At 46.4% G+C, this 20,000-nt stretch overlaps 1 protein-coding gene across 3 annotated transcripts in view; it reads right to left on the reverse strand.

Moving 5' to 3' along the window:
- The window catches only part of RPTOR (regulatory associated protein of MTOR complex 1), a 296,305-nt gene that overhangs the window by 26,239 nt on the left and 250,066 nt on the right, over nucleotides 1–20,000 (reverse strand). For all 3 annotated transcript variants that reach the window (XM_050920753.1, XM_050920752.1, XM_050920751.1), the window contains 4 exons: nucleotides 12,458–12,563; nucleotides 7,144–7,258; nucleotides 6,074–6,198; nucleotides 4,755–4,859 (listed from right to left, as the gene is read on the reverse strand). In XM_050920753.1, coding sequence (XP_050776710.1) covers nucleotides 4,755–4,859; nucleotides 6,074–6,198; nucleotides 7,144–7,258; nucleotides 12,458–12,563 — 451 coding nt within the window. The remainder of the gene's footprint in view (nucleotides 1–4,754; nucleotides 4,860–6,073; nucleotides 6,199–7,143; nucleotides 7,259–12,457; nucleotides 12,564–20,000) is intronic.

Below are 20,000 nucleotides of genomic sequence, written 5' to 3' on the forward strand. Positions count from 1 at the left end.
GTTCTCTTGCCAGTCTGGACAAAGGAAAGCAATGTAGGCTTACACAAGTGGTATACAGGAGGAACTGGGAGGGGAACACAACACTTAAGTAAATGTAATTAGATGGATTCAAGGCAGCTGGTTGTGTTTCCACACACTCCTCTGAGTCCCAAAACCTGAGTTTTAAAAGAGCTGAGATGCTAAGATTGGAGGTGGCAGTTTATGTTCCATTCTTCCTCACAGATATGGTTTATCTTGAAGGAACAATGGGAAAGTTGCAATTTCGCTCATGGGAAGTGTCTGCACCACTTCTTGTCTTCAGAGACATAGCTGTGCAGCTGCATGACACACGCTGCTGGGCCAGACAGTGCAAGTTCTGAGTTATCTTATACAGGCTGCTTGCACAGAAACCTCAGGACGGATAGAGTGCTACTCACCTATCTGACACCCCTGGGATCTCCAGCCACTCACAACGCTACTGACTTGCAAGCCTCCCTATGTTTCTGGTAAATACTTGAACCCCAATGCCCACAGCAGTAGGACCACATCTTTACAGCAACTCCTACACTGCTCACTAGAAAACGCTCCAAGTTTTCCTTAAATGCCACATCAGTTTTGCACTTGCAGATCTATTTTTTGCCTAGTTCAAAACAACGTGAGCTTTGCCTCTTTTTCAGACTTCATCCTCTGGCTGGACTTAGGGACTGTCCACACAAGAAAGTTGCATTGTTTTAACCAATGGTGTGAACCCAAATTGGTGCAACCCCTTGATTAGACACTTTTATTTTGGTTTAAGAGCAGCTCCCCCCCACCCAGTCCCATTTCAGCTTAAATGGTAGGAAACAGGTTTGAACTGGATTGAAATAAGAATCTCTTAAATCAGAACAACAGTATCAACACCGAGGGTTGCACCAGTTTAACTAAATCTGTTTAAAACCAATTTAAGTTAAACTGATGCAACTTTTCTATGTAGTTATGGTCTTGCTTCGGTTCACGCATCTCAGCCAGGTGAGGAACTGATGGACACTAAGCAAGACTACTCTGCTGTTGTGATATAAATTACAGCGCTAAAGCAGGAGTGGGCAAACTTTTTGGCCCAAAGGCCACATCTGGGTATGGAAATTGTATGGCAGGCCATGAATGCTCACAAAATTGGGGTTGGGGTACGGGAGGGGCTCTGCCTGGGGGTGCAGGCTCCGGGGTGAGGCCAGAAATCAGGAGTTCAGGGTGCGGGAGGGGGCTCCGGGGTGGGGCAGGGGGTTGGGTGAGGGCTCTGGCTGGGGATGCAGGCTCTGGGGTGGGGCTGGGGATGAGGGGTTTGGGGTGTAGAAGGTGCTCTGGACTGGGACCGAGGGGTTCGGAGGGTGAGAGGGGGATCAGGACGTGGGGAGAGGCTCAGAGTGTGCAGGCTCTGGGCAGCCTTAAGTGGCTCCTGGGAAGCAGTGGCACGTCACCCCTCCGGCTCCTACATGGAGGTGCAGTCAGGTGGCTCTGCTGGGAGCTGCCCTGTCTGCAGGTGCCACCCCTGCAGCTCCCATTGGCTGCGATTCCTGGCCAATGGGAGCTGAGGGGGCAGTGCTTGGGGCGGAGGCAGCATGCGGAGCAGAGTCCCCTGGCTGCCCCTATGCGTAGGAGCTGGAAGGGGGACAAGCTGCTACTTCCAGGAGCTGCGCAGAGTGGTCCCCTACCCTGCTCCCAGGCTGGAGCGGGAAAAGCCTCAGACCCTGCTCCCCAGCAGAAGCTTGATGGCCGAACTGAAATGGCTGGCAGGCCGGATGCAGCCCACAGTTTGCCCATCCCTGCGCTAAAGCCATGGAACTCCCATCACTTAAAACACCCTGCTGATGCCTTTCAGACTCCTGTAGGAAGTACCCTGGTTTCTCTATTAAGCACTATGTGTACTCTTCCTTTCCCTACTCTAGCCTGTTCTCCACAAATGAGAGAATTGCATGGAAAGGTGTTGTGTTTCTTAATGTCTCATCTATTCCTGATGCTTATGCCCATGCAAAGTCAGCATCCTGGTTGCTGTGGAGAAGATGATCAAGTCACAGAGCAAGGATTCTGACACTGGGGGTATGGATGAAGAGAGAGGAAAATCAACAGCAGGAGTAGCTGAACTCCAGTAAAACTCCTGGTTTCATGTAAACATCCTTAGTTAAAAAAAGAGGCAAGTGAGGGGCAGAAAATTGAGAATGTGAACATAACTGCTTCAGCGCTGGACTGTAACCTGGGTATCTGCAGCAAAAGCTAGCTCTTCAGTCGAGAATCTCATTTCCCAGGGAATCATTTCACGTGGCTCTTTTGAAATGAATGAGTTTATTTCTCTCCCCACAAAGAAATCTACATTTCTCTTCTGAATCTAATCCAATCACTCACTGGTTGAACAGCAAAGAAAGCAGCAAAGCCTGGACTTGCTTAGACCACAGGAAAGGGTGTAGAGGATGCATAACAGAAAAAGACTCAAAGTTTCAGCACTGCTGTCTTGGCAAGCACAACTTCCTGACACTTGCAACTAAATCAGTTTTTGCTTCTGTTCATCAACTATTCTACAATGTCAAACATTGCTTCTGCGTACCTTCCTTTTGCTGCTGCTTTCAAGGTCTGCAGAGAGCAAGATGTAAGCCACAAAAGCCCTGCCCTGATTAAAGGTGCGTGTAGGTATTGGGGGAGAAAAATGGGAGCAAGCCAGAAGGGATTCAGTCTGCATTTGTCAGCATCTCCTGTGAACTCTACTCATTATGCAGCAAGAAGTGGATGATAATGGGAGCCTTGGGGAATTCCTAGAGGCCAGTGATTTGGGAGAGTCCATTACCAGGACAATGGAAATAATATCCTGATTCCTGGGAGGGAAAAGCTTAGGCAGCATCACTCAAAAAGGCTGATGTTAGGGAAAAAGAAATGGAGAAATGAGAAACCAACCGAATGAGAGTCAAAAGTGCAGCTTGACGTGTGTGGCGAGTGATTTTCTCTCCTCTGCTCCAGAGCAAGAGGAATAGGGAGCCAGGCATTTAATAGCTCAGTGCATTGGCTCCTTCCTGCTTTTGCCCCTGCAAAGAGCAGGTTTAAATCGTGGCAATTTTCACAGCACGCTGCAAACTCCCAGCAGTTAGTAATTAATTACGTGCGTGTATGACAGTGTGGTACAGAGCCTGAAATTACAGCAATCATACTTTTCCCTGACTAGACTACCACAGAGCCAGGGACACACTGTGAGGTGTGAAGGGAGAGGCACCAGTCCTGAATCCAACAAAGCAGCACAAGTAAAATCCAATGAATAGCTAAAAAGCCATCAAACAAGAGAAGCAGGAAAATGGGGGGAGGGAGGGGGATGTTAAAGGGAGACGCATGGGAAGTAAGACTGAGCTGTAAAAATTGCTAGCCTTTGGACATGTCTACCCGGACATTTAGTTTGCAGCAAGCTGAGCTGTGAATCTACCCTGCACTAGCATCCTATTCACAGTTCACGTGGACCCTGCATAAACTGATGGTGCCATCAGCAAGGTGCACATGGACAGTTAGTGGGAGGCCAGCAAGTGTGGGGCAGATTCACACCCAGCTCGCTGTGAATTAAATGTTCACGTACACAAGCCCTTTGTTATATGGGTGGAAATACTTGTTTGACAAGTCACCAAGAACCAAGTACAGGCTGTGCTGGCTCTGACGGTATTACATAGGGTCTAACAGAGTTATACTGGATTAGCACCAGGGAGTTTTCAAGTAAACTATGCCAGACGCCTGAGATGAGCTACACAGGCTGAGAAACGAGAGCTGCCAGAGTTTAAGGCCATAATGGACCATTATGATCATCTAGTCGGACCTCTTGCACAGCGCAGGCCAGAGAATCTCACCCAGTGGTACCCGCATCAAACCCAAAACCGCTGGTTGTGCTACAGCAGATCTTTGTAAAAGACATCCAACCTTGATTTACAGAATTCAAGTGACAGAGGATAATTGTCAGGTCACTGATATATCCTCAGGCCTTGGACGGAGAGAGCATCTCCCCCTAGTAATACCCTAAGACAGGTTTCACAGTCATCAGGATTAGACTCCTGGTTTCGGCACTGTGCATGGCTGAATGGCCTTTCTGCCTGCAGACTAGCTTGGTATTTTTTAAGTTCCAAGGTGATTTGAGTCTGATTGTGCCACTGTCCTGTACACATCAGATGAGATTGCCCACTCTTCTACCAACTCTCACTCCCTGTCATTTATTGTGGGTTAAGTGCTAAAATGGAACACAAGCTTAGTGTGGTCATGAGTGCAACGTGCAAAGTTGTGCAAAGGGTGAGCAGCCAATCAAAGGGAAAGAGGAAACAAGTGAGCTATTCATAAAACCCAAATCAGGGAAGACATAACCACTGCTACAGCCAGTTCAGGGTAGGAAAGTGCTCAGTACACCCTTGTTCTACAGTTCTCTCCTCAGGAGCAAAATAAGTTAACTTAGTTCCATGCTACTCCAGTGGAGCCTCTGATGGACAATGTGGCTGTACTCCTCTATTCCATTGTTGGAGAATTATCCTCCATCTCTACCTTCTTGCACAGCTACTCCCCACCTGGCTACTCCAGTCATACTTCGCTCAGAAGAGCTTGTGTTGGAGGTTTATGTGGACAAGGGGAAAAGGAATCCCCTACCAGGGTTTGGTGAGACTCCACTCCAAGGCCCAGAGACTGTTAACAAGGATGTTACTGAAGGCTTGTTCCACTTTGCCTATCCCTAGAAAAGGTTCCACCAAGGTAAGTTATTTCTACCCCCACATGGGAATTCAGCACAGACTCACCTCGTGTGGTTGGCAGCATATCTGACAAGCCCTGCCAAGCAGTCACCATCTCGGGATTCTTTTCCAGGTCTGCAAAGTTCTTCCACACTCTGATAGCACCATCATCTTTAGGAGCATAGAAAAAAGGCAATGTCACTGCTGGTACAGATGTCACTTAGTTACCTGGGAGCAGATGGAGAACGGAACGATACCCTAGAATTGCAATCATGGACTCCTAAATGGAATGAAAATATCACCTGACCTTCCAGGCCCCTTTCTGAATGATTTATCCTACACCTGTTCATTAGGGTTCTTCTTCTCTCTAATCTTATATCCATGCAACCAGAGGGTAAATCCTTCTCTTTGAAACAGTTCATTTTCACTAGGACTTCTCTCTTTTCCTTCCCTTCTATCAATGCTGAGAACCAAAGTACTCTACTAAATACAAAACACAACCCAGTACGAGCTTCACCAAAGCGCACCTTCTTGGCACAAGCCCTTCACACCAGCATCATGTCTCTTCTCATTTTGTTCCCACCAGCAAAAGAAAGAGAAAAGTCCTAGAGGTCTCAGAATCCCTCTCACACATTTCTTAATTATGCCATAATTGCACACTTCAGCACTGACTTTGAACAACAATTGAAAACACTCAGACCGTTAGATTTACAACAGTTCCCTGGAAGAAGTAAATCCCTCTCACAGCTCCAGAGGCCGAAGAATGGAAAAAGCAGTACTTGGTGCTATCCTGCAATAGGGCAATCTATAGAAGTTCTTTTCCCAGGTGATTTGTCAGGGACAGGGAAGAGACTTGCAGAGAAATTTGAAGCCATTTGAGAAATTATAATGGAAAACAATATACAGGCAGGCCATGCCCACTCTATAGCTAAACCTGTGTTAGTAACAATATTTGACAGCATAGTTGTAGCATGGTTTCCCTGTCTGTTGTGGACAGGATTTTCTTTCCATTAAAAATAGTGCTGACTGAAATTGTGTTGCCTTCACGGGTCATCTATACAATAAGGTTGTAACATGGTTTGTAACTGTGTTGGGTGAGGACTCAACACTATTCATCAAATGAATCAGGCAGCAAACGAGATTGAAAATATACCAAGAAGTGTTTAGTGCATCAACTTCAACTCAAAACAGTTAAATTATTCAAACCTGCTAGCCATAAACTTCTCCCAGGAGCCTCCCAGGCCTGGAATTCCCACGGAAGGGTGAATGGACTATCCCCGTAAAGGAGAGGGGAGGGCTCAGAACATCTCTCATGCATCTGAAGCCTGTAAATGCTTCCCCCCTCTCTTGCCCTTTGACCATTTGGTGATTGAGGGTGAACTCACCTGTGGCAGTCAAGAGCAGAGAGCAGTCTTGTCCATTCAGGTATTCCATTGCTGTGATCCTGGTGTAGCGAGGGTTCCCATTGTGGAAATAGTCCAGTTTCTCCCCCTTCTCCCAGTCCCAAAAACTGGGAAAGGTAGCAGAATATCAGGTCAGATCTGCATTCACTGCACAAGCCGTAAAAAGCAGCTTTCCCACTAAAGGTTACATGCACTGGGTACCAATTTAATTTGTTTTTCTCCTTAAGAGTATTGAGTGTCTTTTTATTAAAGCCTTTCTATAAAATCTCCGGCTTCTGCAGAGGAAGTAATAAGATTAATATCCTAACCTGTTACAAATCTAGTTATAATGAGGATCCTCTGCCTACTGACACAAAAGGCCACCTTATTTGTTTAACACAGGAGAGATGCAGACTTCAAAACCATCACATACTGAACCTAAGAGGAGCCTAAGTCTCTAGGGGGCTTTCCATGTCCAGCCAGCATGAGTGGGACCATGCGGGGGCGAGGTGTTCAGCCCAAGGCGGGGTGAATTGTGTGTTGCTCTGGAACAGGGCCAGCTTTAGGCCGATTCGCCCAACTCCCCAGATTCGGGCCCCGTGCCGCCACCTTTTTAATTTTTACTCACCTGGTGGCGCTCCGGGGGTCGTTGGCAGCATTTCGGTGGCAGGCCCTTCACTCGCTCTGGGTCTTCGGCTGCATTTCGGCGGTGGGTCCTTGAGTGCCGCTGAACACCCGGAGCAAGTGAAGGACCTGCTGCTGAAGTGTCGCCGAAGACCCAGAGCACCGCTGGGTGAATATGAATCAGGCTCTGCACTTGTTAAAGCCGGCCCTGCTCTGGACAGTACTAGCAACAATGCTGCTAGCTGCAGAAGGAGCCCTACCGGACCCATCCTCAGCTGGAAGGAGAATAGCTATGGAAGTGGATGGGGAGAATATGAGGACAAGCATATCATCCCCCCAACAAAGAATTCAGAGCACTTGGTATCCATCATTGTGGCTGACAGTCCTTACATGTGCAGTCATGACCCTGGAGGCCAATCCCTTAGGATCAGAAAGACAGAAACTCTTACCAGATGCTGTCTTTATCAGCTACTGCTATACATGGTGTGAATGGATGGAACTTCACCACAGAAGGAACGCCTGGATTCCTGTTCAGAAAGATTTGATCATCTAGCCGTGAAATACCTGGGGGGAGAGGGAGGAGAGGGGAGAAGGGCACAGGGAGGGGGGAAATGAGAGAAAACCCAGACTCAGTACCTGGGAATCAAACCACAAAAAGGATATTGCTCTCTACTTTCTGTTCAATCCTCAAACCACCCTCCTATCCTTCTAAATTGGAAAAGATGGGAGTGAATATGAAAGTTGTAAGGTGGATAAGGAACTGGTTAAAGGGGAGACTCCAGAGGGTCGTATTGAAAGGTGAACTGTCGGGCTGGAAGGAGGTCACCAGTGGAGTCCCTCAAGGATCGGTTTTGGGACCGATCTTATTTAACCTTTTTATTACTGACCTTGGCACAAAGAGCGGGAATGTGCTACTAAAGTTTGCGGATGACACGAAGCTGGGGGGTATTGCTAACACGGAGAAGGACAGGGATACTATTCAGGAAGATCTGAACCACCTTGTAAACTGGAGTAATAGAAATAGGATGAAATACAACAGTGAAAAGTGCAAGGTCATGCATTTAGGAATTAATAATAAGAATTTTGGATATACGTTGGGGGCGCATCAGTTGGAAGCGACGGAGGAGGAGAAGGACCTTGGAGTACTGGTTGATAGCAGGATGACTATGAGTCGCCAATGTGATACGGCTGTTAAAAAAGCAAATGCGATTTTGGGATGCATCAGGCGGGGTATTTCCTGCAAGGATAAGGAGGTGTTAGTGCCGTTATATAAGGCGTTGGTGAGACCCCATCTGGAATACTGTGTGCAGTTCTGGTGTCCCATGTTCAAGAAGGATGAATTCAAACTGGAACAGGTTCAGAGACGGGCTACGAGGATGATCCGAGGAATGGAAAAACTGCCTTATGAAAGGAGACTCAAAGAGCTTGGCTTGTTTAGCCTGGCCAAAAGAAGGCTGAGGGGGGATATGCTCGCTCTATATAAATATATCAAGGGGGTTAACGTTAGGGAGGGAGAGGAATTATTTAAGTTTAGTACTAATGTAGACACGAGGACGAATGGGTATAAACTGGATATTAGGAAGTTTAGACTTGAAATTAGACGAAGGTTTCTGACCATTAGGGGAGTGAAGTTCTGGAATAGCCTTCCGAGGGAAGTAGTAGGGGCAAAAGACTTTCCTGGCTTTAAGACAAAGCTTGATAAGTATATGGAGGGGATGTTATGATAGGATCGTTAATTTGGGCAATTGATCTTGAATTACCACCAGACAGGTCTGCTCAATGGTCTGCGGGGAGATGTTGGATGCGATGGGTACTGAGTTGCTGCAGAGAATTCCTTCTTGGGTGCTAGCTGGTGACTCTTGCCCACATGCTCAGGGTTTAGCTGATCGCCATATTTGGGGTCGGGAAGGAATTTTCCTCCAGGGCGGATTGGCAGGTGCCCTGGAGGTTTTTCGCCTTCCCCTGCAGCGTGGGGCACGGGTCACTTGCTGGTGGTTTCCCTGCAGCTTGAGGTCTTCAAACCATTTTTGAGGATTTCAATAACTCAGTCCTGGGATAGGGGTTGTTATAAAATTGGATGGGTGGGGTTCTGTGGCCTGCCTTGTGCAGGAGGTCAGACTAGATGATCAGATTGGTCCCTTCTGACCTATGAGTCTATGAGTCTAAGCTTTACACTTGGCCAGTTCCTTTGTCCCACCAGACTTTGTGCCTTCTTTCACACCACCCCTTACTTCCAACTAGCATATGCCAAACCCTCATCATTTTCTGCCTCCCAAAGCCTCCATAACCATAACCTATCTGGTGATCAGGAGTCCCTTCGGGATGCTGATCTACTGGTCTAGCAAAACTCTTTTGCGTAGCAGCACCACAGACACCTATGGTGCTACATACACAATAATAGCTTATGGTGTTCTCTCCCTAAACTAGAATCCTTCACTCTTGCCATGTTGCTCAGAGATCTAAAACTGTTGGCCTCCCCCAACTGGCCTATTTGGGGCTGAATCTCTTCCTCCCTACCCCACTAGAGAAGAAAAATGCCACCTAGGAAGAACATATGCCGGAGATGCTTAGTCAGTGAGCTCTCTCCCGGACATGGGAGCTCATATCCTCTGTGAGACCGAGAAGCTGTACAGCAATTCTCACGGTCTCGCACTCCTGAAGTTATAGTTGGGCATCTCTGGCAAATTTCAAACTGGCACCAGACAGTGAACGTCAGCACTGTTCAGAGCAGTCTAGCAAGTGGGCTAGGTGTTCGCGGGCTCAGATCTCACATCTGGCCTTCGGTTTGTATCCACTGACGACACTGCTGTAATAGAGGGCTCCCAAGTCCACAAATGTCGTGAAATGATCCATGTCTACATCACTGTTGTAAAATGTTGATGGAGCTTCCATAGGAAAGGGGCCAAATCCTAATGGGAAATTCTCACAAAAGCCTGAAACACTGCCAGTTGTTTACACGTCAAGCTGCTAAATATTCTAGGCTCTGGTATGTGGAATCTCTGACGATCGTTTCACAAAGGTTTTATTCATGCAGGCAGAGTTACACAGTGTGTGACTGTAGGATTTCTGACTTTGGGAATCATCATCAGGATAATCATGGTGGCATCATAAGTCATTGCAAAATTTCTGAAAACCTAAATGATTATAAGGTAAGAATCCAAATCATTGCCAACGTATGCGGCTATATCCACTCCACCTTAGGTACTAATAATATCACCAAGGGTTGTGGCTGAAATGCAGAATCCTGAGCTGACAGCTTGTCAGCAGATATAGACTTTGAGATCGTTTGTTTTACAATGCATTGATTTAAGTCTATTTTAATTTGTTGTTAATATTTGGGATCTTGGGTGTGTGATTTTTACAAATATTTTGCATTTCACTTTCACAGTCTAGATGACAGAATCTGAACCTGTCCATGAAGAGATTCAAGCCCATCAGGCTGACACCAACCCCTCTCCTTTGTACTATCTGTGTTCAGAAAAGGTTTCTGACTCATCCCCTGCACTTTCCCGGTTTATGATAGTCTGCCGTGGTAGACACCAGGCCATCCATTGTATAAGACTCAGGCCTGCCAGTCCTCCAGCTGCACATGAGAAATAGAGTCTCAGATAGCATCTTGCTCAGCAGATTAATGTTTCACACTGATTCTCTCCTTGCCAGCATCGCATATGAGAAAAACACCCAAAACTTTCTCTTCCATGGTGGGAGTATCTCTTGAACACGCAGCCACACACTGAACCACAGCGGAGGGGAATGACACAGATTCAACCCCCACTACTCACTAGCTAAGCAAGCTACAGAATGAGTAATAGTATCAGGTCTCATCATAGCTACATAAATTCCAGAGGCCACTTTAGTGGGCTAAGCTGAATTCAACGACATTAAAAAAACATCCTAGCCTGACTGCCACTTTGTAAATGCATACCGAGTTATAAATAAGCAAGATCAGCTTTCAGCAGAGCACTAAATATATGTTAATGAAATATGAATCCAAGGCATATTAGAGGAACAGCTGTAAGTGTAAACGAGGCTGCACACAAAAGTGCTAAAAAATATAATGGGATATGAGGCATAAACAATCATCTCTGGAGCTCGGTGGAGTGGGGGAATTCTGGAGTCATTCAGATGCCTGCTAAACATCTAGAAGACAAGACATCATTCACCTTTGCAAAACAAGCTGGTTTGGCATGACTGTAACCTGAGTAGCATTTGATACACATCAAAAACCCTGACTGTGCCCTTTAGGCCAGGTGGGGACTCTGAAGTTTAACCTGCCACCCCTTGGAAAATGTAACTCACAATATCATCAGAACTTACAGGACAGGAAGAAAAGGCCAAAACAGTAAATCAATAGTATCTGTTAAGGGCCTCTAAATTATCCATTTTGTGCTGGACACTTTAGTACTTGCGGACAAGCCATCTCTGACGGGCAGAGCTACTGAAAAGCCCAGCTGCTGACTTTCAAGGCCAGGGCTTCAGGGTGAACACATGCATTTAAAATTGTGAACTTTGTCAATTCTTTTAAGCAGGAAAACCCATTCTTATGGTAGGTTCTCTTTTTCTCAAAAATCTCATCTCTTATTCCTTCCCACCCCAAGTTCAACTCAGATGGTTACATAAAATGAATCATTTTTGGCTGAAGTCGCTATATATGCCTATATTCCTTAGATGATAACATTGCATTTAAGTTTTCAAAAGGGAAGGAGAACGTCTACACTTACCACAAGTGGCTCAATCCCCTGAGCAGGAGTAATTACTAGCAGTAAATGAAGCCCTGTAAGCTTCAAGATAAATCACCTCTAGGGAAACACTTCACAGTTGAACAAGCTCCTATTCCCCTAATGGGACCCATGAAAAAGGCCAGTGACTAGTTAAACACGCTGGTCTCACAAAGACTTTGCATAGTTTATTGTTATTTATTGTTTGTATTACAGGAGTGCTTACAGGCCCTGGCTGTAGGGGGAGATTTTGGCACCAGTAAAGTGCCTGAAATCACTATGGCTTATTGCTAAAAGAAGCCAAGTCAGCAGGCCATAAAGTGGCCATATAGCAAACTCAGCTTGACCAAGGCAGGAGGGGAGGGAGTTTGGGGTGCCACAGAAAGGGCAGCTAGACCCCACGTCCTTCCTGATAAGAACTGTGTTGAAGTTGCTGATACATGCATTTTAGAAGAGCAGGAATATCTACTGGGGCCTCAAGGCTGCAAACTCTGGGAAAACCCCACACCTGGTTAATCAATAATCAGAAGGAAGCCTCTTGCTTGACCATTGAAACTACTTGCTTAACAAGTTTTCTCTAAGGGACATGGCATTCTATTACTAATGTATAAATAAGGGGGAAAAGTTGAGGTAGGGGGACTCTTCAGGACTGGATTCTCCCTCTGGATGCATCTTGTGTTTCCCACAAGCAGATGAGCTGCCGCTGTGCCACTCGAGAGCCACACTCAGCTTTGGCAATTATCGAGGGTTGGAGGTGTTTTACTAACTTGTTGCAGATGTGTGTAAGTGCTTAAGACTAAGTAAAGTTTAGCTTTAAGTGAAAGCACTCTTGTGTTGCCCTGTTTGTGCAGCCATCTATCGGTTGGACAGCCGTGTCTGCCCTGATTTATTTCCTGACACTACTTTGCACAGAGTAAAAGTCACCAAGAGCTTTGGGTTGAAAGAACCCCAGGTAACACAGCTAAGCCCAGTGGTGAGTGGGAAGAAGGGGGCATAATGCTAGCTGCGGTACATGAGAAAAGTGTCTGAGAAGTAGAGAACTCACCCTTCTGGATGATCTTCTGTGCTTGCTTTCTGACGCGGGTGTTGCGTAGAAACCGCCACTCCCTCTCTTTGCGGATCTGGCTCTCCAAATCATGCTCTTCTGGAATCTTCCAATAAATTAAAATATTAATAAAACAAAACCAGAGTGGCTGTAACTATCCAAACCCAACTCTCTCTCTCTCACACACGCCAGCCAGAATCAGAGATTCTTCAGCACATGCAACCCTACATCCAGCTGCTGACAGCAAATGGAAAGAGCACACAGGACCGTCTGATTTTAAATATTTGAGCATCTTTTTGATTGGACTCTTCTCATTGTTAGTAATCTTTTCCTTTGTCCCTCTCCTTGACAGGTGTCCTGTATTTTGTCTCATCTTATTTATTTGTATTATAATGGTAACAATTACACTCTCTGAGGAGAGAAACGAAGCAGGTCTCTGCAGGAAGACTGTCTTTCACTGGGAATACCACAGAGAAGGCAGGGAACTGGTCAGCCTGGAAACACCCAGTCAGAAAGAGGAGAGACACAGATTGCCACCCAAGAGAGCTGATGGCCAGGGAGTTGGAAGCCTGAGAGTGGATGTTGTTGTTGGACCACAATGGGGAAATATAAGTGCAGTTGCCCTAAATTATGACACCAGGTAGCCCCTGCAATGAACCCATAGACAAATTGCACCTTACAAAACTATCCCAGAGCCAACCCAACTACTTTCCTCTATCTAAATACAATATAGCTTATTTTGCAACTCATCAAAGCATCATAAAACATTTCAGAGCAATGTATAAAGAAAGAATGGTGCTCTCACATAGGCAGAAAGTTTAACACTTGTATAAAAATCTTCCTTCCATTGTCTAGAACTGACAAGAGGTGAAAGATCATATTAAGTATTTTATTTTTAAATCTCAAGGTTTTCAGGTTATCAGTGCAGCACTGACTGACAAACTGAAGGAGTGTTTTAGCTTCCCTTACTGGAAAACGACAGCTTGCAAGGAAATTCTGTAACCCCTTATCTTCTCATCTTAATTACACACCAGTAGAGCTGGGCTGGAAATGATTTTCCTGTCCCAGGAACATTTTTGAGAATGCCATTCCCCGCACCCCCCTCATTCTGCATAGTAATGACACCGAGATCTTTTGACGTTTTTCTTTTTCAACAAACACAACACACCTAGAGCCAGGCTGCACCCCAGAGGAGCCAAGAGCCCAGTAGTTAAGACACACGCTTGGAATGTGGGAGATCCAGGTGCAATGCCCTGCTCTGCCTGCATCAGACCAGAAGCTAGAACCTGGGTCTCCCATATCCCAGGAGAGTGGCCTGACCACAGAACGGTTGGCTATTCTGGAGTATTTCTCTCTCTCTCTCTTACCTTACCTGTCAAAAGTTTCACTGAAAATGGTACCTTCCCACAAGAAGTTTCAGTTTTTGTCAAATCAGCAATTTCTAACAAAAACCATTTTGAGGGAAAATCCAACACCAGCTCGAGACACAAATCCCTCAGTCTGAAAAACTCTGAGGCAACTGAAATAAGATATACTCAATACCATATAACTGGGTCCTATTTTGCAACCCCTCCTCACACTGCATAGCTCTGAGGTTCAATAGGACTAAGTACTAACCAGGAGTATGAGTTGCAGAGTGAGGCCCACAGGCATACAAAGGGCTGGAAGGGACAGCAGGTGGTCACCCAGTACATCTCTGCACGATGAGGCAGGATTAATTATACCTAGACTGTCCCTGACAGATGTTTTCTAAACTGTTCTTAAAAACCTCTAGTGATGGAGATTCCATGACCTTCCTAGGTCAACTGTTTAACTATACTTACAGCTAGAAAGCTGACCTAATATTTAACCTAAATATCCCTTGCTGCAAACTAAGCTGATTACTTCTTGTCCTATGGTGGAAATAGAGAACACCTGATCACTATCCTCTTTATAACAACCTTTTACATATTTGAAAACTTAGCATGTATCCCCCAAGTCTGTCTTCTCTAGACAAAACATGCCCCATTTTTCAAGCTTTCTTCATAATTATTCCAGTGCAGTAACCAGAATCTTTGCAGGCTTGAGCTAAATGTTTAATTTATCTCTGGTCAGGCCTAAGTTAAAAATTTTTGTGGGTATAGTAATGTCATGTAGGTTAGGTCAAAACTATGAGCGAGGGGTCTGATTCCCCTGCCTGTGTACATGTACCAGCAGTAGCTCTGATCCAGACAGCATGAGCATAAATAGAAGTGTAGCAGGGGTAGCAGCAGTGAGGGCATGGCTGAGCTGTGCTGAGTACAAACCCACCAGTTCCAGGTGGCTGACTACACGGCTATTTCTACTGATGCTAGGGATGAAAGCCAGTGTGAGTAAGCATACTCAAGCAGGGGAATCACACTCCTAGCATATGGTGTGGGCACAGCCAAGGCCGGCTCCAGGCCCCAGTGCGCCAAGCACGTGCTTGGGGCGGCATGCCGCGGGGGCGCTCTGCTGGTTGCCCGGAGGGCAGCAGGCGGCTCCGGTGGACCTCCCGCAGGTGTGCCTGCAGAGGGACCGCTGGTCCCGCAGCTTCGGTGGAGCATCCGCAGGCATGCCTGTGGGAGGTCCACCGGAGCTGCGGGACCAGCGGATCCTCCGCAGGGATGCTTGCGGGAGGCCCACCGGAGCCGCGGGACCGGTGAGCAGCAGAGTGCCCCCCCCCGGCGTGCCGCCATGCTTGGGGCAGTGAAATGGCTAGAGCCGGCCCTGGGCACAGCCTTCGGGAGACAACATCCTCTGTGACATTTTTATACTGGCAAAAGCTCCAACAGAGATGTAGTTGTAACTTATACCCATTCTTTGAGCACAACAAGCTATCTTGGTAAAACACTTCTTTGCCCAGGATAAACTGTGTCTACACTAGGAAGGTTTGTTGATATAGTTATGCTGCAATGAGCGTTATTGGGTTGTGTATTTTTAAATATGTATAAGCCAAAGCACCTTTAAATTTAAAGGCACAAGAAATTCCTTTTATAAAAATATCAATGAACGATGCACTAACGGTTTTATTCAGAACTGTGATATTAAAACCGTAAATACAGCATGTAAAGGGCTTTGTCCCTTTCAAAATTTCCTTTCTTCCCATCCTCCTCTTAAAAACCATTATCCATAGCAAGGGACAGATTCAATGAAGATGGAGACTGGGGTGACCAGTAAGCAGTGTGCACTGCCATGTGAGAGTCCCAGACTCGATACCAGTTCTGGTCCGTGTGTTACGGGGCAGCATGCTCAGCTGCTGGGGCTAAGAGTGTCCTCCTCTTTCAGAACTCTAGAACAGAGTTCTGCAGCCCAGCGATTGCGAGGGAGCCTCAGGAGGGGATTGGGGGCACGCAGGCCCCTCCCACACAGGCACTGTAGAAGAAACAAGTGAAAGGGACAAAGATGATTTTTCTGCCATTTGATGCATCCTGGCTCACAAAAGTTTGAGAACCACTGCTCTAGAACCACCCCTCTGGGCAATTAAAAAGCTGCGACGGGGGGCTCTGATGGAATTACACTCAGTGTATGTCAGTGAAAAGGATAATTGCTGCTCAGGAAGGGGTATTTCTTGGGAGGGGGAGCAGGAGGAGGGGTAAGCCCTCCCAGACCTCCATTTTTTTTCCTAATGAAAAACAACTTAAATAGCCTGACATTACTATGCACAGTGTGTTCAAAACATCTCACACATTGGAAAGGACTCATAACAATGATTATTGGGCTGGATTGCCTTTTCTTTTTTAAAAAAACACCCAAGTTTCATTTTGCAGCAATCTAGGGTTTATTAGAAAGGAAATGACAAATGACCAAGAATGCAAAGCAATAAACAAACCCAGGATAAAATGCATCAAAGCATATTCAAGAGCAGAGATATTACACTTTAATGAAAATCCAGTTTCTGTGGGAATAAATTGGAGTAAGATCTAAAGGCCGTCTCAAGCAGGAAGGGGCAGGGGCGTGCACAGAATTCTAACTCCGTCCACGGGCATCCTGCAGCTCTCTCAGACTCGGAGTAGGAACTGTGTGTCTGTGGGGAAGCTACTGGTCCCCTCCCCTGACAAGATATGGTGTGTGCAGGGCTCAAAGATGGGGCAGCAGATTAAGGGAGCATCTGGCCTTTGCAGCTCTGAAGAAAATGGACTCAGTATTTCCAAGGACAATAGGTAGAAAGATAATGGAGAACCAGCCCAAAATGAGCTCTCTGGCAGTGACAAGGTGGGTGAGGTCATATCTTTTATGGGACCAACTTCTGTTGGTGAAAGAAAAGTGTTCCAGCCACACCGAGCTTTTCCTCAGGCCTGTGTAGCTCAGAAGCTTGTCTCACTCTCACTAATAGGAGTGGGTCCAGTAAAACAGTGGTTCTCAACCAGCGGTACGTGTACTGCTAGGGGTACGCACAGGTCTTCCAGGGGTACAGCAACTCATCTAGATATTTGCCTAGTTTTACAATAGGCTACATAAAAAGCACTAGCGAAGTCAGTACAAGCTAAAATTTCATACAATGACTTGTTTATACTGCTCTACATACTATACACTGAAATGCAAGTACAACAATTATATTATTTTACAATGATATAGTAAAAATGAGAAAGGAAGCGATTTTTCAGTAATAGTGTGATTTTTGTAAGCAAGTAGTTTTTAAGTGAGGTGAAACCTGGGGGTACACAAGACAAATCAGCCTCCTGAAAGGGAGACAGTCATCTGGAAAGGTTGAGAGCCACTGCAATAAAAGCTATTACCTCACTCATCTTGTTTCTCTAACATCCCATGGCTGACACGGCTACACCACCACTGCATATCTCACAGTGCCAGACGCACTACGTGCCTGCTTATGACACTGCCAGGCTCAGGGGGAAATGTCCCCCTCTGCAATCATTTTGCTGTGCGAATTGGGAGTAGAGGGAGAGCAACAGAGTTAAAGTTGCTGCATGCAGCTAGTACAAGGGGACAGAGAATGTGGCCAAAACAATGTTCCTTCCCACATCCCCATGAAGGACCTGCTGAGTAATCTCACTGAGCTACCGCAGGACTTTGGCTAACAAAAATAACAAAGTACTCAGATGAGCTCTTAGCATGCGCACGTAACTGGGGAACTCCTGGATTACAATGCAAATGTCAGTGAGCAAGCGTACGAGCGAGACTTCCACCTCCCGCCCACCACCCGAGTGGTGCTGAGCACAGACTGGGAAGGAAAGGCTGAAGGTAGATACTCCAGAGAACACTCGCTGATCAGGTGATTGTCTAATCATTCATTCCTTTCTCCCCTTTTCCCAGCCAGTTTCCATGTAAGCTTTAGAAAATCTTCTAGTAAACAAAAGCCCAGTGTTGGCTTTTGCTCAGCTCTCCTGTAAGCAGAGCTCCCAGAGGAACGTGGGTGTCTGGAATAGCGTTATGTGATTAGGATCATGACACACCACAGATTTCTAACACCTCTTGGCTGCCACTCAGAAAGAAACCAATTACAATTCTGAATCCTCCCACCGAAAAGTGCCATTCAAAAGCCAATGAAGTTGTTTTCTTTTAACGCTTTGCCTATCTCTCAATGAGTGAATCAGTAGTTGGGGATCAGGAAAAGAGGCTGACACTCTTCTACTAGAGCAAATACTACTACTGGGTGATCTATCCTGGTTCATGTTCCTGCCACAATTTTATAAAGGGTTAATCTCTCTGCTGGGGCTTTGCACGACTGCCAAGATACAGTGCAGTGAAAGTGCTGAAGTTAGGGCTAGGATTATCAAGAAGGATTTGTTTATGTAATTCTCACCTTCCAGAATCCTTTCCAGCCTCTACCCTCACATTATGTCAGTATCAAACAGAATGAATACTGGCTTCTGCTCTCTGACATGAGGCTTCCATACAGCTGGCAAACCCAAGGTTGCGCTGCATGATACATATCCAGGTTTGCACGAGTTTGGCAGAACAGCCTTTTGCCACAAGAACTTTCAGAGCTTTGAGCTGGGTCAAGTTCTCTGCAGAGATCCGAATTTCCAAAGCTGTCTGCTGTTTAACTCCTCACCAAGCAATTGCAATGCAGTGTTCTCTTTGTAAATTTATTTGATAATCAATAAATCAAGTCCAGTTTGATGGTTTGAAACTGAGCCAGTGATTTATAATGGAAATTAATCCCTGCATTTTCAGAGCAAGGGCTATGATGCAAAGCTAAACTCATAATTTAAATGTAATCAAGATGTGCTCGCAGTCATTTTCTATTTATTCATTACAGAAATGACTGTTTTTCTTTCCCCGTTTATGTTAGGAAGCAGCATCCCTGCATGAAGTACTAGAATGGAACAGCAATGTCCTTCTCTTCTACCTGCACTTGGCTCATTTTTCACTTCACTTCTTCAGCAGACTGAACCTCCCAAAAGGCATCAGTAGCCAATCAGGGCTCTGTGTTCCTTAATGCTCCAGGAGCGGCACTTCTAGAAGGAGAATGTTTTACAGAATTCCAGCTGTTGTACAGAATACTGTTGTAGTATCAGAATATCGAAGTTGCTTGGTTAAGCATGAAGAAATGTCAAAAAAAGTTGCATGTGGAACCTTCTCTCTACTCTTTGTGCAGTTACATACTATTTCTCAGTTAACACAACGCAACATAACATTTCCCTTCAAACTAAGGGCTTGTCTACATGTGCAATGTTACAGTGGCACAGCTGCAGCTAGACTGCTGTAGTTTCAGTGTAGACACTGCCTGCAGTGACGGGAGGGGTTCTCCCATCAGCATAGGTAATTCACCTCCCCAAGAGGTGGGGACTAGGTTGAAGGAAGAATTCTTCTATTGACCTCGCAGCAGGGTTGGCCCTAAACATTTCGCCGCCCCAAGCACGGCGGCATGCCGCGGGGGGCGCTCTGCTGGTCGCTGGGAGGGCGGCAGGCGGCTCCGGTGGACCTCCTACAGGTGTGCCTGCGGAGGGCCTGCGGAGGGTCTGCTGACGCCACGGTCTCGCGGCTTTGGTGGACCTCCCACAGGTGTGCCTGCGGGAGGTCCACCAAAGCCGCGGGACCAGCGGACCCTCTGCAGGCACGCCTGCGGGAGGTCCACTGGAGCCACCTGCCGCACTCCCAGCGACCGGCAGAGCGCTCCCCGTGGCATGCCGCCCCAAGCACGTGCTTGGCGTGCTGGGGCCTGGAGCCGGCCCTACCTCGCAGTGTCTACATGGAGACTTATGTCGCTTACCTACATTGCTCAGGGTGTGGATTTTTCACACCCCCAATGATGTAGCTGGGTTGACCTAACTTTTTAGTATAGGTCAGGCTTTAGATACCCACATGTAACTTCTCACAGTACTATGCACAACGCTGCCTACCCCAGTCAGACAGAGTCCATGCGTCGTATCACAAGTGCACAGCAAGATTATTTCATTTACACTACACATTAAGTACAATTGCAGTCTAGCCCGCAGCGAAAGGGCAGCCCAAGAGGGAGATTGTGATTAAGGGAATCAATCTTCCTCTTGGTGTCTCTGCTGCTCCTGGGACAGAGTAAGCTGTGACAGGTGGATGCTCAGCACAGCGTACGCTCATTTCCAGGTCCCCTGGGGAGGCA

Source organism: Gopherus flavomarginatus, chromosome 12 (genome assembly GCF_025201925.1).
Source record: "Gopherus flavomarginatus isolate rGopFla2 chromosome 12, rGopFla2.mat.asm, whole genome shotgun sequence".
In the NCBI taxonomy this organism is placed as follows: Eukaryota; Metazoa; Chordata; order Testudines; family Testudinidae; genus Gopherus; species Gopherus flavomarginatus.